This window comes from Pristiophorus japonicus, chromosome 7, assembly GCF_044704955.1.
Source record: "Pristiophorus japonicus isolate sPriJap1 chromosome 7, sPriJap1.hap1, whole genome shotgun sequence".
Taxonomy (NCBI): Eukaryota; Metazoa; Chordata; class Chondrichthyes; family Pristiophoridae; genus Pristiophorus; species Pristiophorus japonicus.
In genome coordinates this window covers 71,687,828-71,702,833 of record NC_091983.1, presented here as the reverse complement: position 1 = coordinate 71,702,833, position 15,006 = coordinate 71,687,828, and the positions used below count along the sequence as shown (strand labels likewise).

General features: G+C 40.3%; 1 protein-coding gene across 5 annotated transcripts in view; it reads left to right on the top strand.

Annotated features, from left to right (window-relative positions):
- Positions 1-11,919, top strand: part of LOC139267159 (structural maintenance of chromosomes protein 6-like) — a 101,293-nt gene extending 89,374 nt beyond the window's left edge. For 4 of the 5 annotated variants that reach the window (XM_070885041.1, XM_070885042.1, XM_070885043.1 and 1 more), the window contains 3 exons: positions 2,493-2,645; positions 6,844-6,941; positions 11,267-11,919. In XM_070885041.1, the coding sequence (XP_070741142.1) occupies positions 2,493-2,645; positions 6,844-6,941; positions 11,267-11,378 (363 nt within the window). In that variant the 3' untranslated portion in view covers positions 11,379-11,919. Of the gene's footprint in view, positions 1-2,492; positions 2,646-6,843; positions 6,942-11,266 lie in introns of those variants that run through there. The other variant, XM_070885045.1, reaches the window with a different exon arrangement.
- The last annotated feature ends 3,087 nt before the right edge of the window (positions 11,920-15,006 follow it).

Below are 15,006 nucleotides of genomic sequence, written 5' to 3'. Positions count from 1 at the left end.
TCCTGTTGGGTTCTGACTGGCATGGAAATAACCAGGAAATTCTATATTCCACTGAAGCCAAGCTTTTCTTAGTAGAGTTGATGTGAATTTTTATATAAAATGGACAATTAATGAGAATTGCCCACTCACTTAGCCTGTCTGTCCTTTTGCAGGTTGTTTGTGTCCTCCTCACACATTGCTTTTCCTCCCATCTTTGTATCGTCAGCAAACTTAGCTACATTACACTCGGTCCCTTCATCCAAGTCATTAATATAGATTGCAAATAGCGGGGGTCCCAGCACTGATTCCTGCGGCACCCCACTAGTTACTAATTGCCAACCTGAGAATGAACCATTTATCCCGATTCTCTGTTTTCTGTTAGTTAGCCAATCCTCAATGCTGATATATTACCTCCAACCCTATGAACTTTTATCTTGTGCAGTAACCTTTTATGTGGCACCTTGTCAAATGCCTTCTGGAAGTCCAAATATACCACATCCACTGGTTCCCCTTTATCCACCCTATTCATTACATCCTCAAAGAATTCCAGCAAATTTGTCATAAATCCATGCTGACTCTGCCTGACTGAATTATGCTTTTCCAAATGTCCTGCTACTGCTTCTTTAATAATGGATTCCAACATTTCCCAACCACAAATGTTAGGCTAACTGGTCTATAGTTTCCTACTTTTTGTCTGCCTCTTTTTTTAAATAGGGGCGTTACATTTGCAGTTTTCCAATCTGTTGGGACCTTCCCAGAATCTAGGGAATTTTGGTAAATTACAACCAATGCATCCGGTATCCCTGCCGCTACTTCTCAAGACCCTAGGGATGCACGCCATCAGGTCCAGGGGATTTATCTGCCTTTAATCCCATTATCTTACTGAGTACCACCTCATTAGTGATTGTGATTGTGTTAAGTTCCTTCCCCGCCCCGCCCACATAGCCCCTTGACTATCCACTGTTGAGATATTTTTAGTGTCGCCCCCTTGCCATATCCTATAAGGTTGGGAAGAGAGACAATTGGGGATATAAAAACCTCTACACTAAACTGAGAAATATAGTGTAATGTTTAAAAAAAGATGTGTTCAAGACAGCAGAGGGCACCAAAGCAACACCGGATACTACATTTGAATTGATGCACTTGTAAATTATTATTTTGGAACTTTTTATTTTGCTATTTATTCTTTCACTATGATATTAGTAAAAAAAACTTATGATTTAGCCTGGCAATAAGAAATTTTAAGTGGGAGGTGTGACAAATGTGGGCTCCATCGTGTTATGTTACAACTATTTCTTGTATTTTAATGTCTTTTTGTCTGAGTCTCAGCTAAGCAAGGCACTGAGATTTTGAAAAAAGACCTGTTGCTAGGATTTTCTTTGTCCGTTATCTTGGGACCATATAGTTAATGAATATAAATACTGGCTATAAGCAGATGGAAGCTAATTGCGGATGATTGCCATAGCTATTAACAGAGGTGTTATAGCAGAATTTGTTTGTTTTGGGTCTGAACTAGTAAAATGACTCATCACATTTGAGAACATTGCTTTCCTCCTTCCATCCACTGGAGTGATGGAAATAATTAATGTTGATTACTAGCCTGTTGAGATAGGGTTGGGCACTCTTCAAACGTATCTCTGCCAACCCAAAGAGGCTCTGTGGAAGCACAAAATAGGAAAAAGAGAAACCGCACCAATATGTACTTGAATTGATAGAGATGCTTACTTATGAGACGGGTGGGTGTGGGGTTCCTGTTGCTCCATCCTGCAAGTATTAAATCTGATGTTCTGAATTTTAAAACTCTGAATGATATAGGTGGATTCTTATGGCTTTTTAGTCATTAAACTGAGACAAAGTGTGGGTGAGATGGCTGATGGTATAAACTGCTTAATGCATTGCAGATCCAAGTTTAAACAAATCTGACTCCACTTCTGTTTTTGAACCCTTTTGTAGGGAAATTGACAACACACAAAGGAAAGAATCATGAAAGTTAAACAGGAGGAAATGCATTTTCTTAAAAGGAAAAATCTTGTCCAACTTCAAACTGTTTCAATAAACTGTTAGCAGCAACACCTAAAAGTCACCTGATGACATTCTGAATATTTAAATAGTTACATCAATGAAGAAAATGACATGAAAAACCCCTCAACAGAACTAGTACAAAACAACTGAAATCCACACTGAAATTTTTGTTGCTTACATTGTGCAACTTACATTGTTTGTGTATGCTTACATTGTGCAACTATCCTGTCGAATTTTGAAAAAAATAAGAGATCCTGTAGATGTATGTGAATTGAACAGGGATCTTTTCGGTGTCAAGCAAATTTAAGGCACTTTTTTTTGTGGAGGGGAGGAATGTTATCAATACCAGTTTTTTTTTCCCTTGCAGGCATCATTATGTTGCTCTGTACATTTTGTAGCCATTTTGCTCAAAATGTTTTTTTTTCTTCTGTTATTTCTAGCTGGATTTACTTTTATGTTTCACATTATTGGAAATCTCTTGTTTATTAAAGGTTCAACCTGGAGAAGGAGACAAGGCAGCACTCAGTGACATGCGATCCCTTTCTGGTGGTGAACGTTCGTTCTCAACTGTATGTTTCATCCTCTCCCTGTGGGACACCATGGAGTCTCCTTTCCGTTGTCTGGATGAGTTTGATGTTTATATGGTATGCTTATGTCTAGGCTTAATTAATCTTTCAGTTCATAAATTTAAAAGTAACAACATTTATTGCAACTCATAGCTTTTAACTTGGTCACAGTCCAGTCCTAGAGCACAAAATATCTATTTCCAGCATGCAATTCTTTTGGGCTGAAGCCTTGGAACACCACATTAAACTTTAATGTATATTTGCAAATTATACTAGTTATGTTTATTTTTTAAACTGTGCTGAACATTAGTTAGTATTACAGCCTCACACAGTTTATCTGTAATACTGATGCACAGAAAATATTTTAGCGTTCAAAATATTTTGTGATTTTTTTTTCCAGTAATATGTTTTGTCATCTAGCACTGTCTTTTTAACCAATATAGTTAATGGCATAGGCCTTCTGGCTAAATAAGTGGTATGTTGGCATGTTTTAGATTTTTAGAAATGTTGGTTGCATTCTTTTGTACTTCAACAGTGGGTATAAAGCCACTTGGATAAAGTTGGATTATGTTCAGTCATTAATATTCTATATTATTGTGAACTAACATAACCTCCTCATAGTGAAATTGCTTGTGAAAACTTGTTTTAAGAGAAATTATTGCATGATGAAATTAAGTGCTTGTGATGCAGGCATACAACTAAATATAATTATATTTCACATAGATAATCTAGTATGAGCACAAAACTTAGATAACTGATTTTGGTTGGACCTCGTTGATCTTCCATTTTCACAACTGTAAATGCCTGCACTGCCAGACTTCCTTCCCTACGTTTGCTTAGAAATCAAAAGCTAACTAATTTATCTTTGATTTATGACCCAGTCTTCTTGACTTTATACCATTTGAAAGACTTATTGGCAATTGTTTGCACACAGAAGCGACTCAATGAGGGAGTGTCAGGGACTCATTCAGCAAACAGCAGAGACTAAAAACTCTTGCTTGGTTAATACAAGTGGCTCTTGTTTCTTAACCATTACTATTGAACCCCATGTTTGAGCCTTAAGGAAGAACTGCATGAAGCAGACGTACCATACATCCTGGGTCCTTGTCACCTTTCCTTTGTCTGTAATACATAATTTCAACATTTTGCTTTCACACTCATAAACTGCCTCCCTTGAACTGTGACTTGATGGATTACCAAAATCTACCAGAAAAGCTTTTTATTTCACTGGCCATTGTTTGCTCTGTGATATTCCAGATGAAATATAACTAATCAGTTATCCAGAGCTTGATCCTCTTCCCCTAGAAAAAGAGCTCAACCACTGGACTTGAGTGAAGAAAACGCATACACAGGGCACAATCCAAAAGAGGATTGTAACTTGTAAACGAGTGGTGCAAGTTTGTCTGTTAACTCCTGATCCTGACCCTTGAAATGCATTTGACACTCTTCACCTGAAATCCTGCAGCCCTGTGAATCTTGATCTGCAGACATAGTTGGGCCTTCTATAGTTCAGACTTCTATATTGATCTGCATGTGTAACTTGTTACGGGAATATCTCTTTAGGTATTTAGATTATGAAAGCAAATTCGCACGTAATGATAACGTAAACTAGCACGTAATATAAAAACAGATAGTAAGAGTTTCTACAGGTACATAAAAAAGAAGAGTGGCTAAAGTAAATGTTGGTTCCCCGGAGGATGAGACTGGGGAATTAATAGTGGAGAACAGGGAAATGGCAGAGACATCGAACAAATATTTTGTATCTATCTTCATGGTAGAAGACACTAAAAACATCCCAATAGTGGATAATCAAGGGGCTATAGGGAGGGAGGAACTTAATACAATCCCTATTACTAATGAAGTAGTACTCGGTAAAATAATGGGACTAAAGGCGGCCAGGTCCCCTCGACCTAATGGCATACATTCTAGGGTCTTAAGAGAAGTAGCTGCAGAGATAGTGGATGCATTAGTTGTAATCTACCAAAATTCACTGGATTCTGGGGTGGTCCCAGCAGATTGGAAAACGACAAATGTAACGCCCCTATTTAAAAAAGGAGGAAACTACAGACCAGTTAGCCTAACATCTATCGTTGGGAAAATGCTGGAGTCTATTATTAAGGAAGCAGTAGCGGGACATTTGGAAAAGCATGATTCAATCAAGCAGAGTCAGCATAATTTTATGAAAGAGAAATCATGTTTGACAAATTTGTTGCAGTTTTTTGAGGATGTAACGAGCAGGGTGGATAAGGGGGAACCAGTGGATGTGGTGTATTTGTATTTCCAGAAGGCATTCGATAAGGTGCCACATAAGAGGTTACTGCACAAGATAAAAGCTCACGGGGTTGGGGGTAATATTAGCATGGATAGAGGATTGGTTAACTAACACAAAACAGAGAGTGGGGATAAATGGGTCATTTTCCAGTTGGCAAACAGTGACTAGTGGGGTGCCAGAGGGATCGGTGCTGGGTCTTCAACTATTTACAATCTATATTAATGACTTTGATGAAGGGACCGAGTATAATGTATCCAAGTTTGCTGATGATACAAAGATGGATGGGAAAGCAAATTGTGAGGAGGACACAAAAAATCTGCAAAGGGATAGAGACAGGCTAAGTGAGTGGGCAAAAATTTGGCAGATGGAGTTTAATGTGGGAAAATGTGAGGTTATCCACTTTGGCAGAAATAATAGAAAAGCAAATTATAATTTAAATGGAGAAAAATTGCAAAGTGCTGCAGAAGAGAGACCGACCTGGGGTTCCTTGTGCATGAAACACAAAAAGTTATTATGCAGGTACAGCAAGTAATTAGGAAGGCAAATGGAATGTTGGCCTTTATTGCAAGGGGGATAGAGTATAAAAGCAGAGAAATCCTGTTACAACTGTACAGGGTATTGGTGAGGCCACACCTGGAGTACTGCATACAGTTTTGGTCTCCTTATTTAAGGAAGGATATAATTGCATTGGAGGCTATTCAAAGAAGGTTCACTAGGTTGATTCTGGAGATGAGGGAGTTGCCTTATGAGGGTAGGTTGGGACTATACACATTGGAGTTCCAAAGAATGAGAGATGATCTTATTGAAACACATAAGATAATGAGGGGGCTCGATAAGATGGATGCAGAGAGGATATTTCCACATCGGAGAAACTAAAACTAGGGGACATAGTCTTAGAATAAGGGGCTGCCCATTTAAAACTGAGATGAGGAGGAATTTCTTCTCTGAGGGTTGTAAATCTATGGAATCCTCTGCCCCAGAGAGCTGTGGAGGCTGGGTCATTGAATATATTTAAGGCAGAGATAGACAGATTTTTGAGCGATAAGGGAATAAAGGAGCCGGCAGGGAAGTGGAGCTGAGTCCATGATCAGATCAGACATGATCTTATTGAATGGCGGAGCAGGCTTGAGGGGCCAAATGGCCTACTCCTACTCCTATTTCTTATGTTCTTATGGATAGGAAGTGGATGTGACGTTGGGAGAGCTTTGGGACCGACAAGTAAAGTCTTGAATCAAACCCATGACCTGCCTCCTTAACATGGTTTATTCTATTACATGTATGGTCAGGCATTCATTTGAAACAAGCCATGAAGTTGAGAAAGGATCAAGTAAGAAACCCCCTTGGCTGTTGGTTTGGCTCTTTAAAGTCAACCTATCTATATAGTGGTTTCTACCTTCCGTTGCAGACACCTTGTTGCTATCATGGACAGCTTAATTTTTTAAGATGACAGTGCCAAAGAGAAATGACTTGCACTAAAATTCAGCGATGTTATAGTACACATACAAGGTTGGTTACATGTGTTCTAGCTAAAAGTTTAAAAAAACAGGCCTGACTTTTTTTTAAACTGTTGACAAATCTGCGTTCTCCTTGACGTGTGAAGTGCACCTTGATTTTTTAAGAATAGTTAATGTACATAAAAGTAAATGAGCTACTTTATTCGGTCTTTGGGGAAGTCTGGCAATGATGCACAATTAGCCATAGAAAGAAAATTAAAGGGACAATTGCGTACCACTTTTATATAATCCAGCAACTCTTTGATTTGTCAATGGTGCATTCCCTTGATGAAGCTTTAAAAAAAATATTGGGTGAGAACTCAGTTTAGTCATTCAATGTAGAATTTATTCCTACATGCGAAGACTCCACTAACTCGCAGCTTTCCTGGTAATTATTTGGTTCCCTCTTGTGGGTTTATGTCTGTATTAAATGGCTAAATGCAGCTTTCTCTGTGCTTTGCTCTTGTGAACCTGCTTTTACATTAATAGTTACATTCCTGTTCAATCGTAGGATATGGTAAATCGTAGAATTTCTATGGACATGATGCTAAAGGTGGCAAATTCCCAGCGTTACCGTCAGTTCATCTTTCTTACTCCACAGAGTATGAGGTATATACTATTCTTTAATTGCATGCATGAATGTGTATGTTTCCATGTAAAGTGCATTTGTATATTAAAAGTAGTCATCTGAGTATATTTTACTGCAGCTTTTAGGTTTTTCTTTTTGCACTAACATTGGTATGGTAGTAAGTTGAACCTGGTACAAAATTATTTTCCCTTGTTGAGATTAACTTATCTCTTGTCTCTCAAATAATCAGGATTGAATGCAAACCAATATGGTGGGTATATGGGGCTCAATTTTCTCCAGTTATCTGCGCTGTTTTTTTGGCGTGCACCGTTTTTTTTGAGTAAATTCAAATCTCCAAGTTGCCCCAAAATTTCTGCGCTAGCGTAATTCACCTGGGTAGGATTTTTTCTAGGCTACAATTTTTTACCTCATTGGAGCTGTAACCTGCCACCTGCGCCAATTCTGGCCATTTAAGCAAGTTTGACCAGGTCCAATGTTTCTTCGGACAGCGTATGTGACCCCTCTGGAAAAACCTTCTGGGCAGTTATCAAAATCGGCGCAGGTAAGAGAATCAGTGCAACAGATGCAGTTCTACGGCCCGGACAGCAGCAGCAGAGAGCGAGAGGGAGGGGGAGGGGGAGAGAGTGGGGAGGAGGCCTTTCGGCCAGGGTTAGGAGCAGCAACCGGCAGGGGAGGGAAGCCTTTCGGCCAGGGTTAGGAGCGGCAACCGGGAGGAGGGAGGCCTTTCAGCCAGGGCTAGCAGCGGCAACCGGCATCGGGAGAAGAATGGTTTTTGGCCAAGGTGTTAGGGGCGGCACTAGGAGGAGGAAGGCCTTTTGGTCAAGGTGAGAACTGGCACCTGGCATCTGGAGGCCTTTTGGCCAGGGTTAGGAGCAGCACCGGGTTGGGGGGGGGATAGACTTTTAAACTCTAATAATTTAATGCTGGTATACTGCTGCAATGTGCTTGTGCAGGTTTCTGTGAGCTGGCCAGAATGTGTTGTATGTTTCACTTTCCAGCCTTAGCCCGCAGTGTGTCCCTTGTTACCCTGGCAACCCAATCTTTTTGGCACAGATCTTAGACTCCATTCCCAAAGCTAAAGGACAGGCTAGGCAGCTAGGTAGTTGGGCTCCCAAAAAAAACGGGCGTAACTCTACAAGTACTCAAAAAACGGCTTTGGGGAAAATTGAGCCCATTGTGTTTATTGGAGTAACCACCCTTGGGAGCCCTCCGCCACACCATCTGCGCTAAGGGCTCTTTAGGTCTTCCTTGTATTCTCTTTTTAGAGGTAGGCCTGGTGTAGAATATGATCAGGACCATTTAACCTATAGAGGTTCCCCTTGAAACTAGATGCTCATTTTGAGTTCTTTGTTTAAGCCATGGAAAAAGGCCAACCCTCCTGTTATCTCCCACCTGTCAGGAATCTTCTCTCAACCATTACACATGCTTTCTGTAATTGACCAATCATGGGAGGGTGCAGGGACAGCACAGGCCAGCCCACACTGCGATATGTGTGCGCGCTAAGTCCGTGCAGCAGAGCTGGTTTCCAGTCGTTTTGGTTATTCCTTGCCACTGGACCAAGACCTAGCTCTGTCAAGCCCGTGTGATGGCTGGTGTGCAACAGCCACCACACGTTAAAAAAAATCCACGCACAGGCATCTTCCACCCTTCAATATGTAGTTCGGGACCTGGAATATTAGGTCCTTCATCGAAACACCTGTGAGCTCATCCCTTTTTGGCGTGGAAGCAATTTATCTTCATTTCGAGGGACCACCTAAGGTGATGATGAATCATGGCCTTACAGCATGCTGTGGATTGTCTTCCCTTATCTCATCCGGCCATGTCCTCTCAAGGCTAGAGTCTTGTACTCATTTTCCAGGAAAATGAAACTTATACAATTCCAGTAAAACATAACTTATACATTGACCCCTTACTTATCTCGAGCTCCAATACAATCATTTAAACACAGTATTATTCGCCTCACAGTTTCATTTGCATAATCTTATATTTTTGGCACCCCTAATTTTTAACGCCCTTCTACTTTTTCTCCTGCACGTCAGACCATGCTATTTAGCACCTTGCAATTTTACAAAATTATTAGCAAGTGATTCAAAATGATAACTAGACAACATAGTATTGTAATAGTCAGAAGACCAGGAATAGCCACTTGATGTGTTGAAAATAATTTGGCTGATAAAATGCGAAATGTTATGGCCATAAAAGAACGTTTTGCTCCTAGGTGTTCACTGAATATACTACTACTTATCATCTGTATCAATTTCCGTCCAGTCTGAAATGTTTTAAATTTATTTATTGATCAAATCATGGTTCGACTAGTATTGTCACTTGGTTTCAGCTTCTGTTTATTCAAAGGCCACGGATACTGTTCAGTGACTGCTCATAATTGTTTGTGTTGTCACCTGACGTGACTTTAAAGCATATATCCTGTTCTAAATTAAACAACCAAGTCCATTGTGATCTTTGAGTTTGTTGTAATGTAAAAATGGCTTTACTCTGTGCACCACATCTGTTTATAGGTCAGTCAAGAGTGCTCAAACAACCAACTTAAATCATGCTCCCCATTGCATCTTGGAGCTGGGAAGATGTTTGAGGCAGTTGCAACTTTTTCAAACTCTAGCTGTAAAAGTTTGCAATCAGTTATAAAAATGACGAATGTTGGTACAGGTACAAATTCCGTACAGGTACAAATTCCATTCAGTTGAAGATCAGCACCTCATTGAACTACCTGAATGCTGAACCAGTGTTAGAATTTGTTGATCTCCCTCCTTCAGTTTGCAGGGCCAGTTATAAGCTTCAACTTATACTGGCTACGATTGCATTCTTGTAAGCATTGAAGATGAGCCACTTTGAGTATGCAGCTCTTTGAGAAATTATGTCCCTTTGAACACTGAGTACTAACAATTGGTTTATGCCAGTGGCTATTATAATTGACTGAAATAGTTGATAGATCTTTAGGGCTAGAAATTGGTCTTTGGTGATATAGGTAGCGATATTTTTTCGGCATTTTTGGCCAAAAATACCGCTATTTTTTAAAGGCCTAAAATTGGCAAAAAAAATGCACCCAACAGTAAAAATTGGCATTGGACGAGGATTCGCAATGGGAACCACAGTCCTCGCCAATTTTAGTCCGAGCCTATAAAGACCGGCCCTGGGAGGGGCAGGGGGATGGGAAACAAAAAAAAATTGCAAAAAATAAAAAATCACAAAACATTCACAAGACAAAAATCTAGCGAATCGCTGAAAAAGAATTAAAAAATAAAAACTTTAACTTACCTTTTTTGCAGATCTTCTGGGTCTGCAATGCAGGCTTTTCTCGGGCGTTTTTTTTTTACACAGAATACAGTCAATATTGCTTTTTTTGTCTGGCACGCCAGCAGTCTGCTTTTCAGCGATATTTCAAAATCGCCGGCGCACAACTTTCGCCAATTTTAGGTAAACACCTTTTTCCGTCAAAAAAGGTGAAATATCGCCAAAAAAATGGGCGCAAGGCTGGCAAATTTCTAGTGCTATAAACTACAAACAAGAAAGAATGTGGAAAAGAGGATGGTCAGATACTGTGTATGAATGTTTTCAGTCAAATTCTATTGTATATTGTAGCTGTATAGCTTCAAAATTGGGCCTTTGCATCCTTGGGATTCCTTTCACAAGCCAGAACTCTGTTTTGTATTTTTCAACATCCTACAGTTTTTAAACAATTAGTTCTATCAACTCTAGGTCTGTAATCTCTCAAACTTCTTGAGGGAACACAGATTAGATTAATTCACCTGTTCATTCTCTCTCAATGTTCTAGAGAGAAAATATAGCAAATTACTCACGTCAGCCAAGATCCTGTACAAACTCACCTTTCATAAAATGACAGAAATGTATTATATGGGGTTAAGATGTATGCCTAGTGCACACATCGTCATTACAGTTTATTAAACCTTTTGGAGTAAGACTTTGTATCTGTATCACCATTTTTCCCTGTTCCTAAATTTTTGTAACAACATGATCAATATAACTTCTGCATAGTGACAGGGGAAAAGAATTGTTGGGACACTATCATTGCCACCCCAAAAGGAATTTAAACACGAGGATGAGAACTTAAAAATTGGGGAACCAGGAACCAAGGTAGATCAATGAGGACAGGGTGAGTGGGACTTGATGTAGGATAGGATATGGGCAACAGTGTGCTGGATGAGATGAAGTTTATGGGGGGTGGAGGATGGGAGGCCATGCAGGAAAGCATTGGAATAGTGGAGTCCGGAGATAACAACGGCAGCATGAATTAATTAAAGGAAATATTGATTTGTGTTTGGTGGAGTGCTTTTTCAATAATTGCATATATTAAAATATCTCGTTTCAGTTCTTTGCCTGCCAGTCGTCTAATTAGAATCCTTCGTATGCATGATCCTGAAAGAGGACAGACCACATTACCTTTCCGTTCACGAGATCAAACTGAAGATTCGGATGATTAAATGGCTGTTAATATGCGGTATAAATGTAGTTCAATGCTTTTTATGTGAAAGAACATTTATTTAAAAGAAGCATAGATATGTGCTTGCTCTTTTTTAAAAAAAAAAATTAAAACGTAAAAAAATGATCTGGTATATGTTGAAGGTGGAAAAAATTACCAGAATGGTTTTCATGTTGAAATATGTCCATGCCACTGTTTGTTTCACATAGTAGTCCTATTTTATTTTAACTGTTCTGGGTTCTGTTTGTAGCATCGTTTAATCTAGAATATATTGATGACCTGTGTATTAATTCATGATATTCTTAAAAGCCATAACAAATGTATAGGTACTGCATGAACACAGTTTTACCAGCATTTTTTTAACATTGCCTACATGAAGGGAACTGTTTGATAAGCTGTATTATCTTTTGTCTGAACAGATAAACTAATATCTTCATGGTCACGCCTTTGGAAAATATATAATTTGTAAGTTTTGACCCTTCAATATTAAATGTACAATAAAAGGTAATTGGCATTTTTAAAGTTTGAACTGCTGTGTATTGAGCTTAACATTTTCTGATTTTGCAATCAAAGTTTTAAATTGCCAGTGAATAAACAGTCTGTTAAAATCATTTCTAGTTCCCTATAGTTCTAAATGTATTAAGGGGAGAAGTGTGCACAATTGTTGCTTTTGCAGTCATCTCTTACCTAGAAGGAGACATTTTGTGTAGAACTTGTCCTTATTGGAGTATTGCAAATATTAAACCCCTGTTTAAAAAGGGAGGAGAGGGATAAACCCAGCAATTACTGGCCAGTCAGCCTAACGTCAGTGGTGAGGGAACTTTCAGAGACAATAATCTGGGACAAAATTGAATTGACATTTGGAAAAGTATGGGCTAATAAATGAAAGTCAGCTCAGATTTGTTGAAGGCACATTTTGTTTGACTAATTTGATTGATTTCTTTTAAATATTGGAGAGGATTGATGAGGGTAGTGAGGTTTGATGTATATGGACTTTCAAAAGGGCGCTTGATAAAGTACCACATAATAGACTTGTTAGCAAAATTGAAGGGACAGTAGCAGCATGGATACAAAATTGGATAAGGGCCAGATAGCAGAGAGTAGTATAGTAGTGAATGTTTGTTTTTCAGACTGAAGGGAGGTATACAGTGCTGTTCCACAGGGGTCGGTATTAGGACCACTGCTCTTTGATGTATATTAATGACCTGGACTTGGGGACACAGGGCATAATTTCTAAGTTTGCAGATGATACGAAATGTAGTAAACAATGAGGAGGATAGTAACATACTTCAGGAGGACATAGACACATGGCAGAAGTATCACATGACAGAAGTATCACATGAAGTGATACATTTTGGTAGGAAGAATGAGGAGAGGCGATATAAATTAAATTATACAATTTTAAAGGGTGTTGGCGCGAATGTTCCCTCCAAGAATCACTCATCACTCTGGGTCAGTTCCATACATCAAACCGGTTTATTACGCCGGCGGGGAAATGAAGCCACTGGTTCATCCAGGCACCTCTTTCTCCGCTGAACAAAGGATTTCATGGATTTTTATATGTTTTACAACAGTTTACTACAGTTCCATCAGCTCATTTCGGCCGGACACTATCCAATCATATTGATTATAGATTACATATAGATTTAATTAGACCAATAAACATTAGGTGGCTGCGTGATCATCTCATGTGTTGCTAAAAGTTACTCATGGTCTTGTGTCATTGTCCAGGCCCCCCCCTTATCTTACTGACCTTGGGGTGCTGTTTTCGGTACTTTCCTTATCTTAATCCTGTTACAGAAGTACTATTGTTCCATCTACCGGGACATCTTGTCTGGGGCCTGGAAGCCTGTTGATTAGAGACATCTGCTGAGCTCGTTTTTTCTGTGTATTCCTGTGTAAGAAACACCAATTATCAGTAGCTAGGAATGTGGTCCCTCTCTGCTGGCTACACTCCCTTGGTGCTTTGCTGAATCACTGGCAGCCATCTTCATACATTTCCTGCCACCATTTTATACACACATATTCTAACATTATGCATATTTAATTCTAACTATGCCACAGCTGCCTTTGCTCTGGGAACGCTCTCCAACAATCCCCCCTTTCGATAAAGGGGCTAGTCCTAGCCCCCTGAAACCGACACTAATTGATATATTATTTATGTTTTTGTGTCACCTGGTATTCCCTGATTTGACGTGCTGGCCAGTCACGCGATTTCAGGAGTCAAAGTTGTTTAGATCAAATTAATATAGTTTGAATCGCCCCTCTCGCCTGTCACACGGACTTCCTTGCTTATCTGAGCTTTGGTGCTAAACCTCCGTTGTGCATAATATCTGCAGGACCAGCAGGCCATGACTCCCCATGCTAATGCTAGGACTAGCTGTATTCCGACCAGTATATGTGATAGCATTCGAATCCAGGGGTGGATGTTCACATTCATCTCCCAGTTCCAAACCCTCCTCCACCAACACTCATCCTGTAGCTCTGTGTCGGTGTCTTTCTCCAGTATCTCAATCTTTGTCCGTAGTTGGTGGTAGAGTTTGACAGACTGGCCGACTCTGAGTCTTAGTTCCCTTAGTACTTCCGCTAAATGGGGGATAGGGGCCTGCTCTGGCTCGTCATAGTCCTGCAGGTGATCATGGAGCTGATCGATAGCGATAATGATTTCGGTACCTCGCCGTCTTACTTGGATAATGCGGGCTTGCCCGATAGTAACGGGTTGTAAGGGTGTAAAGCAGAAGTTTGGTTGTGGGATCTGGCATTGCAAGCCGTTATACTGATATGAGCGTTCCATGGTGGAGACACAGTATCTCCCTTTGCCTCCGTACCCGGCCCAGGCAAAATGTGTAGGGGCAGGTACTATTTCCAGAACGCATCCATCGGTTCGATTAAAACCACTAATCTAATTCTTCCTGTCCCACCGGGTGGGGGCCCACCGTGATCTCGCCCCTCTGCACCCTGTCAGGGAGACGCCGTACAGCGTGTAATCTCTACGGATAGCGGAGTCTGCGGTTGAGTAATAACGGAGGGAGGCATTGTCGCGTACGACCCGATATTCTCTAGTTGATAAAGGGGAAATGGACCTGAGTCTCGTGTGACTATAGGGATCATCAAGACAATCCCCACTCCCGCAGCTGTGCCCATTTGGCAGTTTGGGATCGCTGGGTGTACTCTGGTTAGTCCCTTCAGAGTGCAGTTATCCAGTGTCCCCTTCAGCTTGGCTAGTTGAGCCAGATGTGAGCTGTCTATCCAGCCTGGTACCTCCCCCTTTTGGATCTGATCGAGGTTGTGTCATATATGTCCCACCATCCACAAACCATCAACGTGACAGAGTTGCCCTTGTCGGAGCTTTCCGGCATCTTCCTTTTCTCTGTCAATTAGACGATTAATTGTTTTGGCATGTGTCTTGATTACTGAAATTCCATGCCTTCCTTTCCGAGGTTGGCTTGGTCTTTCTGATTCTGCTCTGCCCGCTCTAGTAGTTCCCTCATCACCCCTTTAAGTTGTTCCACCTTTTCATTCAGCCCTTGTATATCCAGTGATTTACTATGGAGGTTCTGGTATTAAAACCGGTAGCAGCATCATTAACTATTCCTCTCTTATTCCTATGCACCTGCTCTTGTCCTCTG